Here is a 22,751-nt window from a genome sequence, read left to right as displayed (position 1 = left end):
AGTTAAATTTAAATGTTCAAGTCAACAGATGCAGTTGAGCAATCTTTATTATTTATACATTAATTATATGCAGTTTCTTCTGTGATAATCCAGATCTGACCAGATAAGTTTCCAAGTGGGTATTATCAGTGTCATCTCAAGGTCTATGAATAAGCCCAAGAAATTAATTTTGTTGTGTCTGGTTCCTAAACTGTTATTCTGACAATCAATCACTTACCTCATTTAACCCATGGCTGATATCCTATGCACAATGCACAAAAGGCAGCAGTAATTAAGAGGAAAAGATAAGCGTTAGTTTGGGCATGTGAATTTCCACTTTCTTATAGTGCCAAACCCCAAGGATAAGTACTTCCGGTCTATTTGTTTCTCTAAAATACCCACTGTTCTGTGCTTATAGGGAACAGAGCTGATGAGCCAACAATGAACAAAGACTAAGGTAAGCATATCGCCTCCATGCCAGCCCACCATCTCCAGTATATGGCTATGCCTCCTCCCAATGGAACTGCTCTCCCTGTGAGATTGCTAGCGGGAGTGATATGATGTAATCTCCTTTCTTGTGCCCTATTTATGGTTTTTTGGCCACTCCAGGCTCCCAATACTAAAGTTCTAGTGTTTTTACCTATGAAAGTGCTGAGCATGCAGAAAATCATTAAGTTAAAAGATAAGGGAGAAACAGAAAGGCAAGTTCTAACAAGATCGTGTCAACCAATAAACCAGTTTGCTGCTGAAGAATAGGGACCTCCAGTATCAGCCACTTGGAACAATTATTCCCAATAAACTCCTCAATCATTCTTAGAGGCTTTGACAAAATAACACTCTTAACGGGAAAATTAAACAGAGCTTTCCATTTCTTGAGTTATTAACAGCAGAAGCAGATATCTCAATCAATATTTTTGTTCCGTTTATTCTAAATTGTCCCTTGGCTACACTTCAAAATAATTCCAAAAATATTTCAGACTTGAGATACCAAAAAGAAAGAAAGAAAGAAAGAAAGAAAGAAAGAAAGAAAGAAAGAAAGAAAGAAAGAAAGAGAGAGAGAGAGAGAGAGAGAGAGAATTTCTGATCTAAAAATACAATCATATAGTATAACAGGATGGGCGTGGTAATTTCAGAGCCTGCTTTTGCTGAACTGAGGAAGTGGAGAAACAACAGATGTCATGACTCCCTCTCTGAAACTGTGAAGTCAAACAAGGATACCCTACACAACATATCTGAGTAGATCATGGGGAGACTTAAGGGCAGAAAGGCTTCTCAGCAAGGTCCTAGCATTTTGATTAAAGTCTTTTAGTGATGCAAAAGTATTGTAGTTCCAAAACATTTACTTCAGGGGTCCCCAAACTTGGCAACTTTTAAGACTTGTGGACTTCAACTCTCAGAATTCTCCAGCCAGCATAGAATTCTGGGAGTTGAAGTCCACAAGTCTTAAAAGTTGCCAAGTTTGGAGACCTCTGATTTACTTTGATTTAGTACAACTTTCAGTATAAACTAAGAAACCACGTTCTGATCTTGGCTTTAGCTCAATTAGTGCTCGAGAGCTCAAAACAAGAAACATACCAGACACTCGAGATAAACAATTCTGAGCAAGAGACACTTGACAACCTGGGGAATCTGTCACATTTCCAACACAAATATATCACTTTCCCCCCATATTATAAGTACCTTCGTATTCAAGTTTGTGCTTGACATTTTTAATACAATATGCATGTAACACTAATTAATACCTGTCAAGTTTTCTAAGGGACCGGAAAGATAGATTTTCTTAATACAGAAAACAAAGTTAGATATGAAATGTGAAGATAAGGAAATGCCTGAACAAAATTAGTTTTGTTACTCTGACATTAGGGCAGCTGCTCATTTAAAAAAGCTACATGACATTTTTCTCCTTCCTCGCCCCACGTAGAAGAGGGAAGGGGAATGTTCTTTATATTTTTTCTACAAATGCTTGCAGGAGATTGTGTTCTCTGTTCAGAAAGCTCAGTGTCAACAAAATCAGAATTTCACTAGTAATCAAATGGAAAATTATCATGGAATTCCAGGACAGCAGAAATGTGTAAGAAGAACATCCTAGAAGAATGCAAACTAATTTTGTGCTGCTGTTGCTGCTAATTTCCTAATTATAGCTTAATTCAAGGACTTCTTTAACTTTTTAAACCTGGAATAAATGGGCTTTAAAAAATTATTTAATTGGCTATTATCATCTGCAATGCAGCTCAAACACTTTAAATAGCCCAAAGGGGTCACCAGATACAATCTTACTTTGCAATTTCAAGTGACTGAACAAATTCAAGTTTTGTATCTTATCTTTGTCTTCTAACTGCCGATTATGTCACTTCCTTTACTGTTCTACCTAAACTCAGCACCGCATACTTGATACAGACAGTTCCCGCTTAATGACCTCTTATTCAGTGACTGCTTAAAATTAGGATGGCATTGAATGGAGACTTCCAACTGGTCTCATAGTTGTGGCTGTTGCAACATCCCCATAATCACGGTTGTGATTCGGGCGCTTAGCAACCAACTCCCAATTATAACACCATAGCATCCTGTGGTTGCTATTTGCCACCTTCATTTCCTGTTTCCAACAAGCAAAATCAAGGAGAAAGCCAGCACAAGATTGCAAATGGTGATCACAGGACATTGTGACTGTGTGCAATTTGCTTAATAATGGCAACGGAGACTGCAAGAACTCCTGTCTTAAGCTGGCCAAGTAACATGACAATGTGTGCCTTACCACCATGTTGCTTATTATCAAAGGTAGCAAGGTCTACCTGAAACTACTTTGAAAGCATATGTCAGTGCTTCTCCAGTGCTGATAAAAACATAGATATATGACACACTGACATTCTGTCAGATAACAGAAATAACAGGAAAACTGAGAAGCATTCTAGATAGCTTTATCCCAACATAAATCTGTTTTAGACATACTTTGCCACAGAGAGAAAAAATCCCTACAAGAAAACACAGCCCAAAAATGACATACGTTTCTCACCAGAGCCTAATTTTGTATGGCCAAAATCATGCAATATGCTTTCTAATGGTTGGAAATAATAAAAATGAAGAACTGGATTATCTATGTGGTCATGTAACACACTTTAAAGATACAGTGGGAGCAAAAATTAAGACATTTACCATTCCATATGCCTGCTGCTGGATCCAGTTGAAGTAGTCATTTCTTATATCGATTAAATCCTGTATTTCATGTATGTAGAATCTATCATACTGTATTATCTGCCCACCTCTTTCATTCACCTGTTTAAAAAAAACACAAGAGAATCTATCACTAAAAGTATTTCATATTTCACTTCTAAACTACTATATGTTTCTAGATGAAATGTTAACTGTCTTTATAAAAAAAAACAGAAAAGTTAGAAAATAGTCATTTTCAGACATAAACTATGTCCTTTTTCATGGTATAACAATATAAAAGTATTTCTGACTAATAAAATGATTGAACAATTGCTGATAATTTAACTGATGTTAATTTTCTGTATGCAGCTATAGCAAAATATCACAATTTTTAGAACTTTTTATAACCAGAAGCAGAAGCATAATGATTGCCATTCCGCATTTTGAATACTTTTATTTATCTCAATAACAGACAGCCTTTGCTATTCATTCTTAATAGAATTTTTGAGATCTATTTAAGCAATACTATTAAAAAGGAAATGGGGAAAAAAGATGATTTTTTTCCAATAAATATTAATAGGGGTTTTTAAATTTTTGCCATACAGTGATACTTCGGTATTTGACTGCTTCAAAACTCACTGAATTTGATACCCAACACATTTTGATGTGAAAACAGTCCCTGTACTCATTTGTTTGGTAGTTGAAGCACAGTGATAGAAAAAGGGGGATGGCCGTGGAGAACAGACAAGAAGTCAGCCATACTGGGAAGATAGTGGCAAAAGGAAGAGGACAGCCAAGAGGGTGGACAGGAAGTCAACCATGCTGCGCAGTCGCTGACATAGGAAAAGGGACAGACAGGAAGTCCTTCCCAGCAGAAACAAAGGGTCACACGGTAAGTCACATTATTTGTTTGGTACTCATTGTTTTTAGTACTCATCATGCCTCCTGGAACCAACTAATGATGAGTACTGAAGTACCACCATAATTATGGGAGATATATATATATGGCATTCAGCTTTGTTCGGGTATTTTCCCACGTCATTGTAGTTGTGCTTTTAAAGTTGTAGCAATGTGATGGCAGATGAGATTCTGCCGAAACATTGCTACAACTTTAAAAGCACAACTACAATGACGGGGAAAATACCCAAACAAAGCTGAATGCCATAAACTTAAAAATAAGTACCTATAAAACTTATATATATATATATATATATATATATATATATATATATATATGGCATTGACTTTGTCGGTATTTTCCCACGTTATAGTAGCTGTGCTTTTAAAGTTGTAGCGACGTTTCAGTAGAATCTCATCTGCCATCATCAGGCTTCTGTATAGTGTTCATCTCACAGATGAACACTATACAGAAGCCTGATGATGGCAGATGAGATTCTGCTGAAACATTGCTACAACTTTAAAAGCACAGCTGCTATGACGTAGGAAAATACCGAGCAAAGTCGAATGCCATATTAAGGCACCACGAAAACTTAAGAAAATATATATATATATATATATATAATGTATATTCTGAGGTTCTCACGGGTATTAGTAGTGGATCTTTGGTTATTCGGGTTTCTCCCGCGTAAGATTGGAAGTATCTAGGCAGCGTTTGATGAAGTCTCATTCATTATCTTCAGGCTTGTGTCTTCGGCTCTGTGCTTCTGAAGCACAGGAACAGAAGCACTCTGAGAAGCACAGAGCCGAAGACACAAGCCTGAAGATGATGAATGAGACTTCATCGAAACGTTGCCTAGATACTTCCAATCTTACGCGGGAGAAAACCTGAATAACCAAAGATCCATATGTATGTATGTATGTATGTATATATGCATGTTAAATCACAGAAAACTGGTCATAGAATGCAACTGTGGTAAAATTCTGTTTGAATATTTGTAATAGTGGCATTGCAGTGGATTTAAAAAGTGGTATTCACTAATTTGAATTAATATCAAAAATTGAACGTCTGTAAGTATGATTAGAACTGTACTCTGACCACTTCAGCTTTGGCTTGGCATATTGTTTTTAAAAATTGGGTTAAATTTTAATTTCTACTGAACTTGTGAAATTGATATTAGTTCATTTGCTTAGATTTACAGTTCAGATGCTTTATTGAAGCATTTCTCTTCCAGTTGTCTACAAAGTAAGAAGGCACTCTAAAAGAAGTGCCTTCTTCTTAATTATATTAATTATATCAATTACATGGAAGATAGATATAATTTGAATCTTAACTTGAAAATAAGAATACAGATTTCCAAGACATACCCTGTGTAGTATTTCCAAAACTTTGAGCGAAGCATGTAGGCAGCTTGCAAAAATTCTTTGCTCTGAAGCAGGGATACCCAACTTGTACAGTTTCAGAAGGTGGACTACAACATCTTTGTAAAGTTCCACTATTCTGAGGAACAACGGAGGTTCCAATATAGACCACCAGTTTTCTACAAACAGGCAAGAAGGTGACAGTTACTGAAGCATTCTGCAGCTTGCTGAATTAGTTTTTATTTAACATTCTCTATGATGTCATTTCACCAACTGTTTAACTCTACATCAAACAAAACATCCATTTACTATATTATGTTTTAACTAAAAGCTTTTTATTTTGCTTCTGAATCATGAAAAGCTTCTATGATATGATGAGATATAAAGCAAGCAAACATACTTAACCAATTAAAACAGGAGACAACCCATGTTTAAAAACAGTGAGCAAAAATAACAGAATTTATAAAATTGCAGGTAGAAACTAGAAGCTTCAAAAACTAAAGAATCAATAAAAGCTCCCTAGAAATTTCTCAACTGGGTTTCTTAGAAAAATGTTCCTGTCAAGGTTTCAGGACCAGCAAAACAGAACAGTGGCCCCCAACTTTTTAGTGACAGGAAAGTTTGGATCTTCCAAAAGCAATAATAAATTCTGAAAGTGCTCTCAAAATATAATCTTAGCCCTTTGGTCAAAGCACAATGTCACCTGAAACAAATCATACTTCCATTTCCAGATGGGATTATTAGATTCCTACAATTATATCTTATCTAAGAAGTTGTTAGTCTACATGACATCTATTATTATGTCTAAACATTATGTAGAGAACGAGCTGAAAAACAGAAAGGTAGATATTGTCCGCATCATCCTTAAAAATAAATGGGATAAAACTGACCCTTAGGAACACAATGGCTAATAAAATCCCCCTGCATTAACTCGAGTGCTCAACCAACTAAACTAGCACCAATGCAAAAGAGTTCTCACCATCCTGTAATGGACAAAAGGGACATTGTAATGGTTGGAGGGGTATAAACCAGTGGTGCGATTCTATTTTTTTTACCACCGGTTCTGTGGATGTGATGTAGTGGGCGTGGCTACTGTAGGATACTATAAAATCTCCAGTCCGAGGTAGTATTTGCTGGTTCTCTGAACTACTCAAAATTTCCGCTACCGGTTCTCCAGAACTGGTCAGAACCTGCTGAATACCACCTCTGGTATAAGCTGTCACTAGTTCTTAACATATATCCTTCATTAGCAACTCTCCTTAACAATGTAGTCCAACTCTTCATATGGGAAATCCAAAAATAAATTCTATTTTACAGAATTTTATTACCAATAACCATCACAACTTTGCTAATTATGTATCAGATGTATGAAAATGAACTTATAACAATAGTTCTCTTCAATAGTTCAAGAATCAAAAAAAGCCCCAGGTACTGCAGAACATACACACCTACTTGAATTTTGCAATGTACTCATTCTTTGCAGCAGAGTAAGACCTACATAGTTATAATTGACATTAAGCAAACCAACCTTACCAAGTACTTTCAATGGAGCTTTTTCTAGATTCACAATAGCAGTTGCAAATGGAATAGCCAAAGTCATGTAATTCTTTGCTTCATTCATTAAGGGGCATTCTGGCAGTGTTAGAAATAGTCTTAATGCTTCCACATCAGGCAAGGAGCCGGTCAGCTTAGGAATAAGGTTCTTCTCCAAGCTGGCTGCCACCTGGGAATGTTGTGTAAGTCAGAATCTAGTTTTAAATTAAAAACCTGTTCTGGGAGAATAAGCCAGTAAGAATAATACAAAGAGACACATATTCTTCTTCTTGCAATTTTAAAAACTCATTTTTAATTTTTTTAAAGAAAGCTAGCATAATTGTGCCATTTATTTTTGTTCCAAACATTAGTAAATGAGGCTAGAAATCAGGAGATTTTAGCCCCACTTTAGGCATGAAAAAGAAACAATGGGCCAGTCACTTCTCAGCCAAAGTCACCTCACAGGATTGTTGTTGTGGGGAAAACAGGAGGAGGAAGGAGTATTAAATATGTTCATTTAAAAAATAGCAAAGATAGGATAAAAAGTAAAAAAGGCAAGATGGCATCATCAGAGCAATAAAAGCTCTGTCTGGTTTTGTGTGTTGCTTTGTTGAGGCCCCTCTCTTGCCTTTTTTCATCATACCCTTTGGACATCCCTAGTATTTGTTACATCCAAATATAAAATTAAAAACCACATATTTGAAGAAAATTGCATTTTGCTTCACCTTTTCTTTGTTTGCTGCTCTCTGTCCACCACCACCCCTGACGCTTTGCAAATTCTTTACTGACTTTGCAAAGCAAATAATAATAGCAAATAAGTCTTCACTTTGTTAAAATGGGACAAAGAATCATAGTTTGTTACACAAGCCAGAATAAAAAGTACAAACAAACCAGATTTCTACTACATTATATGTCATTTCTTCTTCCAGTGTAAAGCACCTAATGAAATTCATGTATTCTGACAAGTTAGAAATATTAAATTAAAATATATTCACAATTCAAATCTCCCCATGCATGGCACAACAAAAAGAATACGATGCAGACAGAATAGCATGCAATGGAATTGAAATGAACTTTTAAAGATTTTTAAGGCCAACCTGCTGAGATATGTGTGGGTGTTCGGGCTGTATAAGTTTGTGAAATAAAAGCCTGGCGGCATTCATATCCACCCCTGAGAACCTGGCACTAGTTCTGTAGTGATCATCATTGCTGCAGAAAGAAGAGAGAGAAATGTTACTTTGTACAGATTTTTCTATATTTTAAATAAACAAATGTTAACAATTTCATTCAATTATGTATTCATTATCCACTGACCTGACAGCTAAAAAGCTTCCATTTAGGCAGCCAGAAGAAGAAAACATTCCCTCTATTTCACTATTACAAAAAAAGGAAAAAGGAAAAACATACATGTTAGTTGAGTGCGACTGACACGCCCTTTTCTTCTTTGTGTGTGTACCCATCTAGGTTTGTTGTATCTGACATTTTAGTTCCTTTTTGTTTTGTTTTTAAATGTGTTTAACAATGTGTAAAAAGCCATTCAATCAGCTTCAACATTTAATAAATTATCACAAGTAGTCCTTGACTTATGACCGATTGCTTAGCAACCATTCAAAGTTCTTTTTTTTAATCAAGTTTTATTCAGTTTTCACATTTTAACATCTCTTTTTAGTAAACAGCATAATTACAGGTTTCACATATACATACAAATATGACCATAGTTACATATTCAATTTTTTGTGTTCAATTTCTTATCTTAACAATGCTTTTATACATTTTCTATTTTATTATATTATTCCAAATGCTTACCTCATTATTTAATTCACTTATGTTAGCTTCATAATTATTACACTTTAGTACTTTTAACTGTCACATTTGCATATTTCATCTTAAATTCTAAAAACACTCCTATAAATTGGTTTCCCCCTAAAATATCAGTTTAAGTGCACCACCTTTAAGTTACATATTATCTCCCCTCTTAAATCTCATTAAATATTTAACATTTTATTACCTAGAACATTAACATTAATAATCCCTTTAAAACTACATAACATATATAAATCAGATTCTGCATGGTTTTTCCCCTTTTTAATTTCATAAGATTTATTTACAATTTCAAAAAAAGGACATATTAATCTACTCATTTAATCCTGATGTTAATTCCATTTCAGCTCTCCTCCTATATCATGTCATTTATTTCAATATATTTAATACACATATTCTATTAATTATTCCATTCAAATTTAAACAAAAAAGCCTGCATTCCAGTCTTAGAAATATTACAATTATCTCTATACATAAAGGAAAAGAGCATTAGATTCCATTATCAAGAAATAACAGTTGTTTTCCATCTTATCAATCTATATGTCCCTAATTCATAACTATAAATTTATGTTCCCCCCCCCAGCACCTTGCAGAATCCCCTCTAAATATTAATCAACCATTATCTCTATGTCTAATTAAATAATTTTTCCCAGTTTTTTTACAATTCCCATGTTTCTTTGTTCCCAAATCCTGTTTCTTTCCTTTTATTCTTTCACTCCAGTTTTTATCCCCCTCTCTCTATATAGCTTCCTTCCACCCTTCGAATTTCTGCTGATTCTTTTTCCCTTTTTTAATTTTCTGGATATTCCCTTCTTTTTTAACTTTTAACTTTAAATCTCCTATATTTCCAACTCTTTTCCTCTTTCTTTCAAGAGTTCTTTGTTCTCAATGGTAATTAAAAACGGCCCCTTCGATGATTTGCTCCATCTTCTCTTCTGTCTTTTCTCTTCGTTGTTCATATTTTGCAATCGCATTTTTCATAAATTCTAAAGCAAAGCCCAATGATTCACCTTGCTCTTGTGGTATTTCTTTCATACTTCTAAGTTTCATATTTAATTCCAGAAGAGATATTGCCATTTTACAACTTTCTAGTTAGCAATTTAATCCAAATAGTGTCTTTGAAGTTAATTTCCAACAGTCAGCTTTTATTTTCTTCCTCTCAAGTTTTATTCCTCAGTTAATCCAATGCCAAATCCTTGCCGGAATCAACCATTAGTCCAAGGGCAGAATCTTCCTGTTTCTTTCTTTGTTTCAATTTTTCAAAGTTCTTGTTTTATTGTATCAACTTTCCTTACAGTTTTTAAGAAACAGAGTCTTTTAAAAGAAGAACAAGTTAGATTTAAATTAGATGGCACACTTTGTTATAACAGATCTTCACCTCCTCTTTTCTTTTCCCCCCCAATTATTCAGAGCTTTTTAAACCACAGTCTTCCAAACAAAAAGATCAAATCCAATTGATATTAAATTTCCTCTGTAACAATCTATAGTTCAGCTTTATTAGTAGAAGAATGAGAATATACTTATCCAAATTGATCAGATGATTTCTTCTTCCAGCTTCTACCTTTCTTGGTTCAAAGCCCAGGAGCTGTCAAAAGCGATTTGCACCTTTTTCCCCCTCTCTTTCTCTTCATCGCTTTAATCCTTTCTTAAAAATTCTTTGAAATGTTAATCCTGGGGGTACCTTCCATTTAATTATATTGTCCCATTCCTCCTGCTGTTCACTTCTTTTTCTCTCCTGCACAATCTTATTCCAGTCTAATCTTCCCCTTCAGGGTGGCCATTTTAGACCATCGCTTCAGCTGTCTTCGGGAAGGAGCAATTGCCAAGCCAGGGAGGGGATTTGTAACTCCTCTCTACTTGGCTGACGGTCTCCCCTTCCTCCGCCGCCCCTATGAGGCAGCTTCTGCTGCAAATCTAATCGACCAGGCCTCTCTGATGCCGAAGCACGGACCAAAGCCGCGCACAATCGCAGTCAGAGGTCTGTCTTCAGGGAAGTTCAAAACCAGAAGCCCCAACCATTCAAAGTGCTGAGGGACTGACCTAGGGGGTACTTATGACCCATATTCAATGTTCAAATGATCCTCCCTCCCCCTCAGTCACATGATTTGTGGCGTTAATACCCCAGTTTTCTCTCTAAACAACGAAATCACCAGTAACATTTTTGCATCTCCTGGGTTGGTAACACTCAAATTAACTGCCTTGAGGAGTGCATTTAGGAATTCATTTCCAGAGTTTTTATTTTATGGCTCCAGATGATGAGGTAAGATAATTTTATTCCAATGTAATAATTGATTTATGTAATATCAGATTAAATCACACAGCTTTATTATTGGCTGGGGAATTCTGGGAGTTAGTCCACACATCTTAAAGTGACCAAGGTTGGGAAAGATTGATTTAAAAGATTTAACAAAAAAAATAATTCTTACTTTGCTATCTCCACAGGGAGCCTCCCTGTACCTGAAGACGTACAGTTCATTAATTTCTGAATGAAAGCTTCATTCACAGTCCAGATTTGTTTTGAAGCATTCGGATATCTGAAGTCATCTGCTGGTATCAAATCCTGCATTTAAGTGGTAAATGATGTTATCACAAGAAATTGTTTCATAAATTTCAAATCCCTAGACTCAGAGCTGAAAAAAATTCATTCACTGTTTTATTTATACCTGCATTAATGCCAGCCATTTTTTACAACACAGCACTAAATAACAAAATCATTAATACCATGAAAACAATTTACAATAACGAGCAACAATCAAACCACGCACAATCTCTTTTTTAAGTTGTCCTATTGTAATCTTTATAATAGGTTTTTATAACTTGTCCTGTTTTTATTTTTAAGTCACTTCACTCTTGGCTGTTTTTTATATGTTCACATATTTGACAAAACATAGGTAAAATCTGCTGAATTATTTTTTGAGATTGTGTTAAACGTAACATATCGACTATTATCTGCTTATGTTCAATTCAGGCAAGGTGACTTGTACAAACATGAAATTGGTAGTGTCAGATTAATCCATCTAGTTTCAAAGCAAATAGTTATGTAATAATTACACAATAATAATTCAAGTTCAAATTATCTGACATTGGAAACATTATGGCACCATTCCCTACAGAAAACTCTAATGCTGGAAAAGATGGAAAGGAAGGAGAGAAGAGGATGACCAGCAGCAACATGGATGGAATCAGTCAGAGTGGCAATGTTGCACCCGAAGGACCAGACTGGGAAGAAAATCTATCTTTATGGACTCAAAAACAGCTTGATGGCATATAATCAAATTCAGTAATTACACAAATATTAAGCAACAAATCATACAATTGTCTAATAGTTTAAATTCTATGAAAATCTTTTTGGAAAAAAGATTAAGCAAGCTAATATACAACAGATATACCAATTATGCTCCTGAAATGGAAAAAACCCACTAGAATCTGTTTCTATTTTCAAGCTTAGGCATTAAGTTTAGTGAAACAGAAGCAAGCTTATCAATCAAAATAAATAACGTACCTGTGGAGTAACATAATGTGAAAAGCTTTGGTCTCCACCAGAAAAAATCCTCTTTACACAATAATAATCTTCACCATCTATAATTAAAATAAAAGTATCTTCAGTGGACTAGCTACTTTAGTTATAAGTGAAATTAATTTAAGAAATGTAACTTCTGTAATTCTGACACACTAACTTAACATACTTCAACTAACATGTTTTATTTCAGGGTTTAACAACAAGAACAGTTTCTATTCTGTATTATATTTACAATTATTTTTATAATCTTATAGTAAAAATTGGTTTTATTCTATATGGCAGTTTTCTTGTATAGATTTTTCTTGTATAGAAATGATTTAAAACTTGCATTGCAATGTATTGTTACTACTATATGCTTAATAAAGATTCTTTTCATGAGACCTAAGTTATACCACCAAGAACTAAATTTATCACAATGGCACATCTTGAACGTACCACCAAGTCATGGTCTAGTCAAAGTTTGTTCACTAAACTGCAACTGAGTGTGCATACCACACACCACATAAACCATGGCTTATTGTAAATGCAAAAGATTAAAGCAAGAAATAATCACGATACTGTAGAATAATGCACGAACCCAGCCAGTATCTCCAATAGTACTTCAGCCCAACAACACTTCAAACAAATAAAGAATAGAGATAATCACCTAAATTCACTGGAATTTGGCCACTGTATGCCAGCCAATTTCCTTTTACTGGAAAGGGGCTTTTCCTATTACTGGTTGTTCCCATGCCTAACTGTCCATTTCCCCCAAGACCAAAAGAGTAAATTCTTCCAGTTGACGGAACAAATGCAGATGTGTGCTGCCTGCAACAGAGGAAAGAAACATCTATGAAGTAAGAAAGGAGGACATTCCAGACTCTTTTCTAAAACGACATTCAAAATATAAATTATTTATTTATTGCAGTTCAGCTAACCCAAGAGTTCCCAATTTCAGCTACTACAGGTAGTCCTCGACTTACAACCACAATCGAGCCCAAAATTTCTGTTGCTAAGTGAGACATTTGTTAAGCGAGTTTGCCCCATTTTATGACACATTTGTTAAGTGAATCACTGCAGTTGTTAAATCCGTAACATGGGTGTTAAGAGAATCTGATTTCTTCACTGACTCTGCGTGACAGAAGGTTACAAAAGATGTTCATGTTACCCTGGGACACTGCAACCATCATACATGTGAGTCAGTTGCCAAGCATCTGGATTTTTATCACATGACCTGGGGATGCTGCAATGGTCATAAGGGTGAAAAATGGTCATGAGTTGCTTTTTTCAAAGCTGTTGTAACTTAGAACGGTCACTAAATGAACTTTGTAAGTCAATAACTACCTGTAATGTATACTTGAACACTAAATGTTTGGATTCAGCTGCTCCACCTTGGCTAGGAAAAGATGCCCCAAAAAGGACAAAGCTTGCAATCCAGTGAACAGAAGTTTATTATGCTTATGGAACAATATTGTGCCAGGGCAATTAACTCATCCCTTGGGCCTTATGAATTATTGCATTGTCTAAATCATAGCAGCCTTTTCTCTGTAACAGCATATCGCTGGAACCCCCAACAAGATTTCACAATAAGAGCAAGTGGTTATTAATTTATTATGCCTGTTAGAAGAGTGCTTCAAAAAGCGTATCTGGATCCTTTAGAAGTCAGTTTAATCTGACATAATTTAATTTACTTCAAACGAAAGTTGTAACCATCCCTCTTAAAAGTATCTTCCTAGACTATAATTTATATGTTACATTGTATTTCCTGCTAAGTCATTTTGAAGCCATCTTGATAGTTCCAACAACCCTACATCTTTGTTTTGTAACCTGCTAGTGCTTGATGGGGACCACCTTATAAAGGCACAGAGAGATGAGAACCAACAATGTAGAGTAGAATGTCCTAGGCAGAGCATTCTTGCCTAATATAGTTTAATCTCTGTATCTATATTCACTTCATGGCTCTTGATGGAAAAAGTGCAATTGCCAAATGACTTTATTCTGAATTATGATCAGAATCACAATAAATATACTGAATAAACAATTGCACATTCTAATTAAAACATTTAAAGTAAACTTAAACCAGTTTCAATTGACTATCAAATAAATCCTTTATTAAACGAACAAAGGAAAAAATTAGTAATCTCTTTCTTTATGGACTTTAACTTGAAACAGGATGCTCTGACTGCTTTTCAAGAATAATGTTGAATATTAAAGCTTTTTAAAAAGCTCCTGAAGTAATTAATATTTCAGCTGGGCCAGATCAGCTCACTTTGAAAAAAAAAAGTAAAAAAACAGTTCCATTCTAATAACACACTTACCTTCCACAGGCAATTTGTGCGACAATGTTCCCCATAAGTTCAAAAACTTTTCTGGGGTTTATTTCATGCGCAGTAGAGTTATGACCTAATTGCCCATAGCCTCCAGCTCCAAAAGTAAAAACTCCACCTTCCTAAAAGATATTTCAAATTGGGATGTAATCTGTCAATGTCTTCACTATTTTTTACATATACAAATACTTGCCCAAGATGTATAAAGGAACAATAAAATTGCCTAAAAGGGATTATAATCATAAATATATATCTCAGATTCTAAACAATTGAGGCATATAATATAAATTAAAAAGGAATAAAATGGTTGCATTGCTTTAAACTTTAGATTCTGAGTAATTTGCAGATCAAACAGTTCTGATCAAATATAAATCAAAGGTGCAAACTGCAAAAATGCAGCTTAAGCAGAGTTCTTCACTATAAATTCCCAACATAGAGGCTGGATTTGTCCCCAAGCTAATTATATAGGTAGTCCTTGCTTAATGACCCTAATTGGGATAGTAACTCCGCCACTGAGCCATCACCAAGTAGGAAATCATGTGATCAAGGCTGTGCTTTCCGGCTAGAAAGAGGTAAGACTACTACTGTATTCAATTTTACACCTTCTGCATTTCTTTGCTTCATAGTCACTCCCCCACCCTTTGGGATTCTGAAGTGCCCACTTACTATCTTGTGTACATCAAAAGCAATGTGATTGTATTGCAGCCCTGGAGATGGGAGACATCCGGCACACAATGTAAACAGCTTGCTCTCTTGAAATTCCTTTGTCTTCAAGCCCTCTGCTCTGCAAAGGGGTTGGGAGGAGCAAATGATTTCTCTAGTCAAATCTCGCCTTTGCTTGATCTTTTCCCACTGTCAGCCTGTTCACGCTGCTTTCAATGTGTAGAAGAACAATCGGCTTATTCTCTTCAAATCTCTTCCTCTCCCATTTCTCTACTGGATGGGGCAGGCCAAGGAGCGATTGTCTACAAAAATTGCTTGCTTCCTCCTGAAGACCAAATATGCCCCTTTTTAGGCTTGTGCCTCGGCATGTATATTTTCCAATGAGACAAACTGAGACAGGAATATTGTTTTATTACCATTTATCAGAATATTCAGACAAAAGGGACCCAACCTCAAAGCAGAGAGTTTGGAGAGAAAAATATTTCAAGATGGCAATCTATTTGCCCATTTACACATCAAGAGCAGTGTGATCATGCCAGCAGTCCAGGCCTGAAGTTGCAAGTGCATATACTAATAGCTTACACACTAGTCTTTTCCTCTCCAATTTCTCAGCTCTGCCACGTGGTAGGGAAGGAAAAAAGCAAGCAGTTTATGGGTGCACTCTTTCCTTTGCCTACTGCCTATGCAATTGATTTTTTTCTCAATTTATAGAAGTGCAAACTGTTTACTCTTTGGAAATCCCTCTCCATACTCTCTGCCCTGCAAAGTGGGAGGGTGGGAATAGTCAGGCAAAGGAAAAATTGCCTACAGAAGCCACTTGCTTTTTGTCTCTCTCCCAGACCCCTATGCAGAGTGGAGGACTGAGGGGAGATTCAAAATGGTACTTTAAGCTGTTTGCATTGGATACCCGTGGTTCCCAGCCTGCTGCTGGTGCAGTCACATTGCTTTCAATGGGCAAAAGAGCTTACTCTCTTGCAAACCCTTCTCCTCAATCTCTCTGCTTTGCAAGGGGAGACAAAGAAAAAAATAGGTCAAGAAAAGGACAGCACATACTGATTGTAATGGCAATCTCATGACTGAGGGACACTGCAAAGATCATAAATGTAAAGTTATTTTTCAGAACTGTCATAATTTTCAACGGTCACTGAGCAAATGGTCAGTAAATATGGACTAGCTGTTTATTAAATTCTTTTGCAGCAAGTTAAACTAATAATAAACAAATTAGTGTCTAGATTTTAAATCATATCTTGGAAAGATTCTGCAAATTTATGTTAATTGCCCAAGTTGGTGAGTTTATTATATATATGGTTCAAAAAGAGAATACAACTTTTGTATACAAATTGACCCTATGATCAAGAGTTGAAATGTGGAGGAAGGAGAGAAAGAAGGGGTGCCCATGACTCTATCTTATGCCCTGGCTATGGAATTAGAAAATGCAGAACTACTCTGGTAGCACAATGCCTTACGGATAGTTCCCACAGTAATTAAAAGGTAACCATTTTCTAGCATCATAGTATCAGGAATAGGCTTAATAGATTTCAAGGGCAGACATGGTATTTCTGGCTACATTATTGGTGCAACCCAATTATATGGGATAAGGCCACCAAGAACTATTAATATTAAGTCTTTTACATCACATTTCAATTCACATCTGGAACCAAAGACAGACTGAACACACCTTTGTAAGAGCTGCAGTATGATCTTCTCCACAGGAGATATAAACAATTTTTTGGGATCTTAGTGACTTCAGAAGATTGGGGACGTATCTATCTAAAAATTATAATAATTTGGTAAATTATAAATGGTGGCAAATTACACACGCACAAAAATACAAAAATGATCTCATTTGACAGATCACTGCCTCCAATAGGAACTTTGACACAACTTAAAAAGTTCATAATTTCACAGATTGTATTGCCATCAAGCAATGCAAGGCATCAGGAGGCAACATTTCAGAATGATATTTAACACAATTTATCCATTGTTTTGAAAGTGCTATTGTTCTAACAATTAAGGAATGCAGGCATTGCCAAGTCATGTAGTTTAATAAGAGTCACAACTAATTTCAGCAAGGTTTTGTAATTCAGAGAGCTCCTGCCTATAACACAAACAATTTGAGCACTGAGCAAACAGAATCATTTCTATCATAAAAGTTCATTTTATAATCTGCGATGTAGAACTTACCATTTTCATCATTAAGACCGAGTTGTCCAAATTTGTTCCGGCCCCATCCAAAGACTGCTCCAGAAAGAGTAAGTACAAAGCTATGGGCACCGCCTGCTGTTATTTGGGCAAAAGGGATCCCTAATAAAGATTTGATTACTTGTGGAGATGTTTGCTTTTTATATTCAAAACCTAATCCTAATTGTCCATACTTGTTCTGACCCCAGGAAAAAACTTCACTTCCTGTTGAAAAGAAACAAAGATAAACAGTGGTTAAAAATCACTGCAAGAATCAAATTGAAGAATCAGATTACTTCTTTCAGTGCAAAATTCAAACAAAAGAGAGAGGGTTCAATAGAAAGAGAAGCCCATTTAAAATTATCTAAAAAAGAAGACTGAAATCAAAACGGATTGGGCCACTTGGGATCAGAATCTTCCACAAGCCCCTTCTCAAACAGATCATAGTTCAAAGAACTTATTTTTAAATCTGGAGTATGGAATATTGCACCGGCCAATAAAATATGGGCTGGAAGTGATACTTTAGAGCAGAGGTCTCCAACCCTGGCAACTTTAAGCCTGGAGGACTTCAACTCCCAGAATTCCCCACCCAGCTTTGCTGGCTGGGGAATTCTGGGAGTTGAAGTCCTCCAGGCTTAAAGCTGGGTGGGGAATTCTGGGAGTTGAAGTCCTCCAGGCTTAAAGTTGCCAGGGTTGGAGACCCCTGCTTTAGAGAGAGAGAGAGAAAGAAGCATGGAAGTATATTTGAGCATAATAAATAAATGCTCTTTAATATATTTCTTTTCCCTAACACAGTATTCCTCAACCCCAGCAACCTTACGCTGTATGGACTCCAACTCCCAGAATCCCCATTAAAGTTAAAGTTGCTGAGGTTAACAAACCCGTCCCTAGCAAATGACCAGATCTTACTATACAAAAAACTTTTGTGATCTTAGTGGCAGTGAAAATATTTTTAAATTAAACAGACAGATACAAATGCAGCTAAGAACATGGTTTACCTTTAGAAAGTGCAAGGGAATGGCAGTAGCCACAGGCCACTTGTACAATTTGAATGTCTGATAAGCTTTTAATGTTCCTTCGAGAAAATAAGAAAATATTAAATGAATAGCATTTAAAAAACACAGAAGAGTTAAAAACACTTTAAATACTCAAAAAGAGCAATCACAGAACATGAGTTCTCAATATACAAATAAGAGCTATGACAAATTTCTAGTTCTGAAGATACTGTAAATTAACGTTTTCTATTCCTACAATACCCCAATTTGAACAGCCAAAGTTTGTTCAGGCTAGAGAAGAAACTAGAGTAAGAAAATACACTTTGACTTCATTTTATTTTAAATAACTAGAATTTACATAAATACCATCAGAGTACATTTGGACGGAGCATGAGATTTAAAATCTAAAGTGAAGGTTGATCTCTTTCTATTAAAAGTAAAATAACAGGGAAGGACAGGTTCTATATTTAGTACATACAGAAATCTAAATACAGAACCTAACATTTACCACACTTGTACATATCTATAAGACTAAAACCAGTTTAAAAATGGAAGAAAACACTTTATTTTCAGATTAAAGTAGTACTACTCTTATAACTTTTCAAACCGTGGGTTAAGATCTAATGTAAACAAATATTCACAATCATCCAAAATATTTTGATTCAAGCAGTTACAAATTAGTATATTTGAATCAGACCGGTCTTCCCTCTTTTTGCAGCCCCAGCATAGCTTTCTAGTCCAGTTATATAGACTGTGAATGGTTTTGAACCTGCTCCAAGTTTAAAACACAGGACATAATGCAGCAATGTTGCTAAACTAAGGAGAGCTAAAGCTCTATTAACTACTGGAAATTACCTATCATTCTAGACAGCAGTTACCAACTGCAATACAGAAATCTTTGTGCTCTGGATGCTGGATACCAGGCAACCTTTTTTAGCTCCTGCAGGTGAAAACAGTAAATCCTCACACTTTTTATTTTTTAATTGGCCCTAATTCTTAGAAAGAGAGAACTTATGGATATTAAGGCAAATATACTATAATTGTTCTAAGCATGCAGATCTTATATTGGGGTTTCAAATTATTCAAAAATAATTTTTGATATCACTAAGGGCATATAAATATTTATAAATAAATGAATGTTAAGTTCCATAGCAAATCTACAATAGTCAGAATTAAAATGCTGCATGAGTGTTAAGGCTATGTGTTGAAAAATATGCTATTTAAACCGTTTAAATAAAAATATATTGCCAAGTGTTCTGCAAAATCATTAAAGCCTCAGAAATATCCACATGCTTTTATGCAACTTACAAAATGAAACTGACTTCATAATGTTATCTTATTCTCATACTTAACATAAAAAGTGCATACACCAATAATAAAAACAAGCCAGTTTTAGCAAAAGTACAGTATATCTTGGATATCACTTATAGAAACCTTCCAAGAACCATAGCTAAATCTGAATGTGACCAAGGAGGGAAATCTTTAAATAAACAAAATATTATCAGCATTTAATTTAATTTAATAACAGTGAGAACAATCAACCAATGGAACAGAAGTTGCCCTCGGAAATTGTGGGAATATCATTACACAAGGCTTTCAAGAAGAGATTGGACTGCCATTTGTCAGAAATGGTGTAGGGTCTTCCGCTTGGGTGGGGGGTTGGACTAGATGACCTATAAGATCCCTTCCAACTCTGATTATCTGTTATCTGTTAATCTAATTAAATCAAATATGCATTGCATTTTGGTCCTGTCCACATACATGAATAAATTATCATGCTACTTTACATTAAATTCCCAATTAGAATCTCATAAAGAATATCAGTATTATAAATACTGTATTTGCTTATTACAAAAAATTGTTTGCTGTCTACTCTTGAGCATATAGCTAACTCAGTTTCTTAGCGGAGGGAGCCAGCATTATCTGAAGACACTTCCATGCTCATGCGGCCAGCATGACTATGCGCCCAGGCACATAGAACGCTATTCCCTTCCCACCAAAGTGGTACCTATTTATCTACTCACATATAGCATGCTTTTGAACTGCTAGGTGCGCAGGAACTGGAACAAGTAACAAGAGCTCACCCATGGCAGGACACTTGGGTTTTGAAGCTCAGTGTCTTTAACTGCTGAAATATCATGCCCCAAACGTACACAGATAAAGCAATTAAAATAATCCAAAAGTAAGCATTTTCCTAAGGAATTTTTGAAACATTATTTGATTATTTTGTTTTACCTGGGAACTCTGGTATAGTCTTCAGTGCCAGGTAAACCCAGCTGCCCATCCGCAGCAAAACCCCAGGCATAGACTTGACCCTTGTCATTTAATGCTAACGTGTGGGCTTCTCCACAAGAAACAGTGACAATGTTTTGAGCATCCAAGGCACCAACTTGCTCTGTAATTAAAAAGTGGCTTTAAGCAGCAGAAAGAGCAAAACATGTGTCTTTACAAACAAATCAAGTCAATTTTATATTATTTCTGGCCTAAGATACATCACAGACTGAGAACCTAAGTCTACTTATTAATAACTAGCCGATAACCCAGCGTTGCCCAGGTATTTATGTATCCCAATCCTGTGTTAGACAGGAAAATCCAGTAGTCGGGACTCACACTGTTGTACTGTCTCTTGCACAGCATTGCAAGTCTTCTATTCCTCTCCTCAGGAGTTCCTTGTCTATGCTGGTGTTTCATTTTGAGAAGGAGAAGGAGAAGGAGGAGAAGGAGGAGGAGAGGAAGAGGAAGAAGAATGCACCCAGCAAAGTCTGCCCAAGGGACACGTTTCAGAATCCTAAATTCTTTCACAGATGCTAGAAACAGCAGTTTGGATTAATTAGGAGAACACTGAAACTATTAATAATTAAAAAATAGACACCCTAAATACTGATCTTTTTGAATTTATCCAGTGTCCTGTTTCAGTCCACAAACCTGACACGCGCAAAGGTCTTAAGAGCTTTAGTGAAAGTCAAAGCTCCTAATGTGAATCCCCAAGACCCCACTTGGACCCACTATAAAGTCCTAGGAAGTCCAACACTGCTCCGTCAAGGTACATGGCTACCAAATCTAAAGGCAAAAGCAAATTCAAAGCCCACAGTCCACAGATTCCAAGTCCAGTCTGAAATCCAAGACTAAGGTCCGAAATCCACAAACAAATCCAAGGTCCAAACACACGGTCAATCCTAACACAACCCAGAGCTGAGAAAACCAAGAGCATGAGTGTGAAGATGCACACAGCAAGAGATGGCCAGCTGTTTCCAGCAACCCAACCTCCATTCATTCAATAGGTGCTTGCCTGTGTAGCTCATCGGGAGAGGTGAGGCTGCCGCCTTGCAAGTAGCTCTGCCAATCTCCATTATGCCTTCTTCTCTCAGCCCTATGCATCTGCGAATCAAGTGAGAAGGCAATTCCTCCTCATCCCCACTGGCCAGCCAGCTGCAACTCTCCTTTTCCTTCTTCAGCTGGCCATTCATCTGGTTGCCTCTCCAGCAACCTCTCTGATGTACCTGGCCTCTCCACTCCTGGTCGGAGGCCTTAGCAACTTCCCGACATTCCTCCACACCCTCCTCCAGACTCCTCCCCGAGTTCTTCCTCAGCATCCTCTTCTGGAATCCATAAAGCCAGCTCTTCCTCATTGTCTGAGCTAGCATCCAGGGAAGCCACCACATCTAACTATACCGAGAACTAATTTTCACAGTCGAAAGCCAAGGTCTGAGTTGTTTCTAGAGACTACAATTCCTGCACTAAAAACTTGGACTATATAAAATAGTCCATAGACTCTATTGAAATAGCTACTATGATCAGTGAATATCACACTCCTATTCCCACGTAGTCCTCAACTTAATGACCACAATTGGAACTATAATCTCAGTTGTTGCATGAAATGGTCATTAACCAAGGCACTCATGTAACTGCTTTGCCCAACGAATGCCATCCCAGCACTCCTAGTTGCAGTCATTAAGCATATTAAGCAGATGGAATCCCAGGTAAGAAGCACAAGGTGCCTAGGGGAGGGGGAGGCTGTAGGAGGGTCCACTGGTGTGTGTGTGTCTAATCTTTCACTGGGCTGCAGGAACGGAGTTCAAATCCTGAAGATTTTAGTTCCATTTCTGTAGCCCAACAAAAGATTTCCTCTCCTATTCCCTCTCCACGGGGAAGAAATCCTTCACTGGTCTGTGGGAACAGTGTTAAAATCCTCTGGTCCTGCACCCCAATGAAGGATTTCCCCTCCCTTCCATCCACTGGGAAGGGGGGAATCCTTCATTCAGCTGCAAGACTGGATGTCATGCCCCCCCTCCCCACCATCGGAGCCTGGGTCCGAGGAGGAGGAGACAGAGATGGGGCCGACCCCAG

At 36.5% G+C, this 22,751-nt stretch overlaps 1 protein-coding gene across 5 annotated transcripts in view; it reads right to left on the bottom strand.

Moving 5' to 3' along the window:
• HERC4 (HECT and RLD domain containing E3 ubiquitin protein ligase 4) overlaps window positions 1-22,751 on the bottom strand; it is a 41,791-nt gene that overhangs the window by 10,233 nt on the left and 8,807 nt on the right. For 3 of the 5 annotated variants that reach the window (XM_087932088.1, XM_087932089.1, XM_087932090.1), the window contains 13 exons: window positions 20,640-20,799; window positions 18,408-18,484; window positions 17,413-17,634; window positions 16,907-16,998; window positions 14,557-14,687; window positions 12,906-13,066; window positions 12,242-12,318; window positions 11,166-11,299; window positions 8,233-8,292; window positions 8,016-8,127; window positions 6,919-7,108; window positions 5,392-5,564; window positions 3,130-3,249 (listed from right to left, as the gene is read on the bottom strand). In XM_087932088.1, the coding sequence (XP_087788214.1) occupies window positions 3,130-3,249; window positions 5,392-5,564; window positions 6,919-7,108; window positions 8,016-8,127; window positions 8,233-8,292; window positions 11,166-11,299; window positions 12,242-12,318; window positions 12,906-13,066; window positions 14,557-14,687; window positions 16,907-16,998; window positions 17,413-17,634; window positions 18,408-18,484; window positions 20,640-20,799 (1,709 nt within the window). Of the gene's footprint in view, window positions 1-217; window positions 242-3,129; window positions 3,250-5,391; window positions 5,565-6,918; window positions 7,109-8,015; window positions 8,128-8,232; window positions 8,293-11,165; window positions 11,300-12,241; window positions 12,319-12,905; window positions 13,067-14,556; window positions 14,688-16,906; window positions 16,999-17,412; window positions 17,635-18,407; window positions 18,485-20,639; window positions 20,800-22,751 lie in introns of all 5 variants that reach the window. The other 2 variants (XM_087932087.1, XM_087932086.1) reach the window with 1 other exon arrangement.

The sequence above is a fragment of the Pseudonaja textilis genome, chromosome 4 (genome assembly GCF_049901715.1).
Source record: "Pseudonaja textilis isolate UNSWEBS1 chromosome 4, rPseTex1.2, whole genome shotgun sequence".
Classification (NCBI taxonomy): Eukaryota; Metazoa; Chordata; class Lepidosauria; order Squamata; family Elapidae; genus Pseudonaja; species Pseudonaja textilis.
The sequence above is the reverse complement of the archived record's forward strand: the minus strand, read 5'-3'. Positions and strand labels throughout refer to the sequence as shown.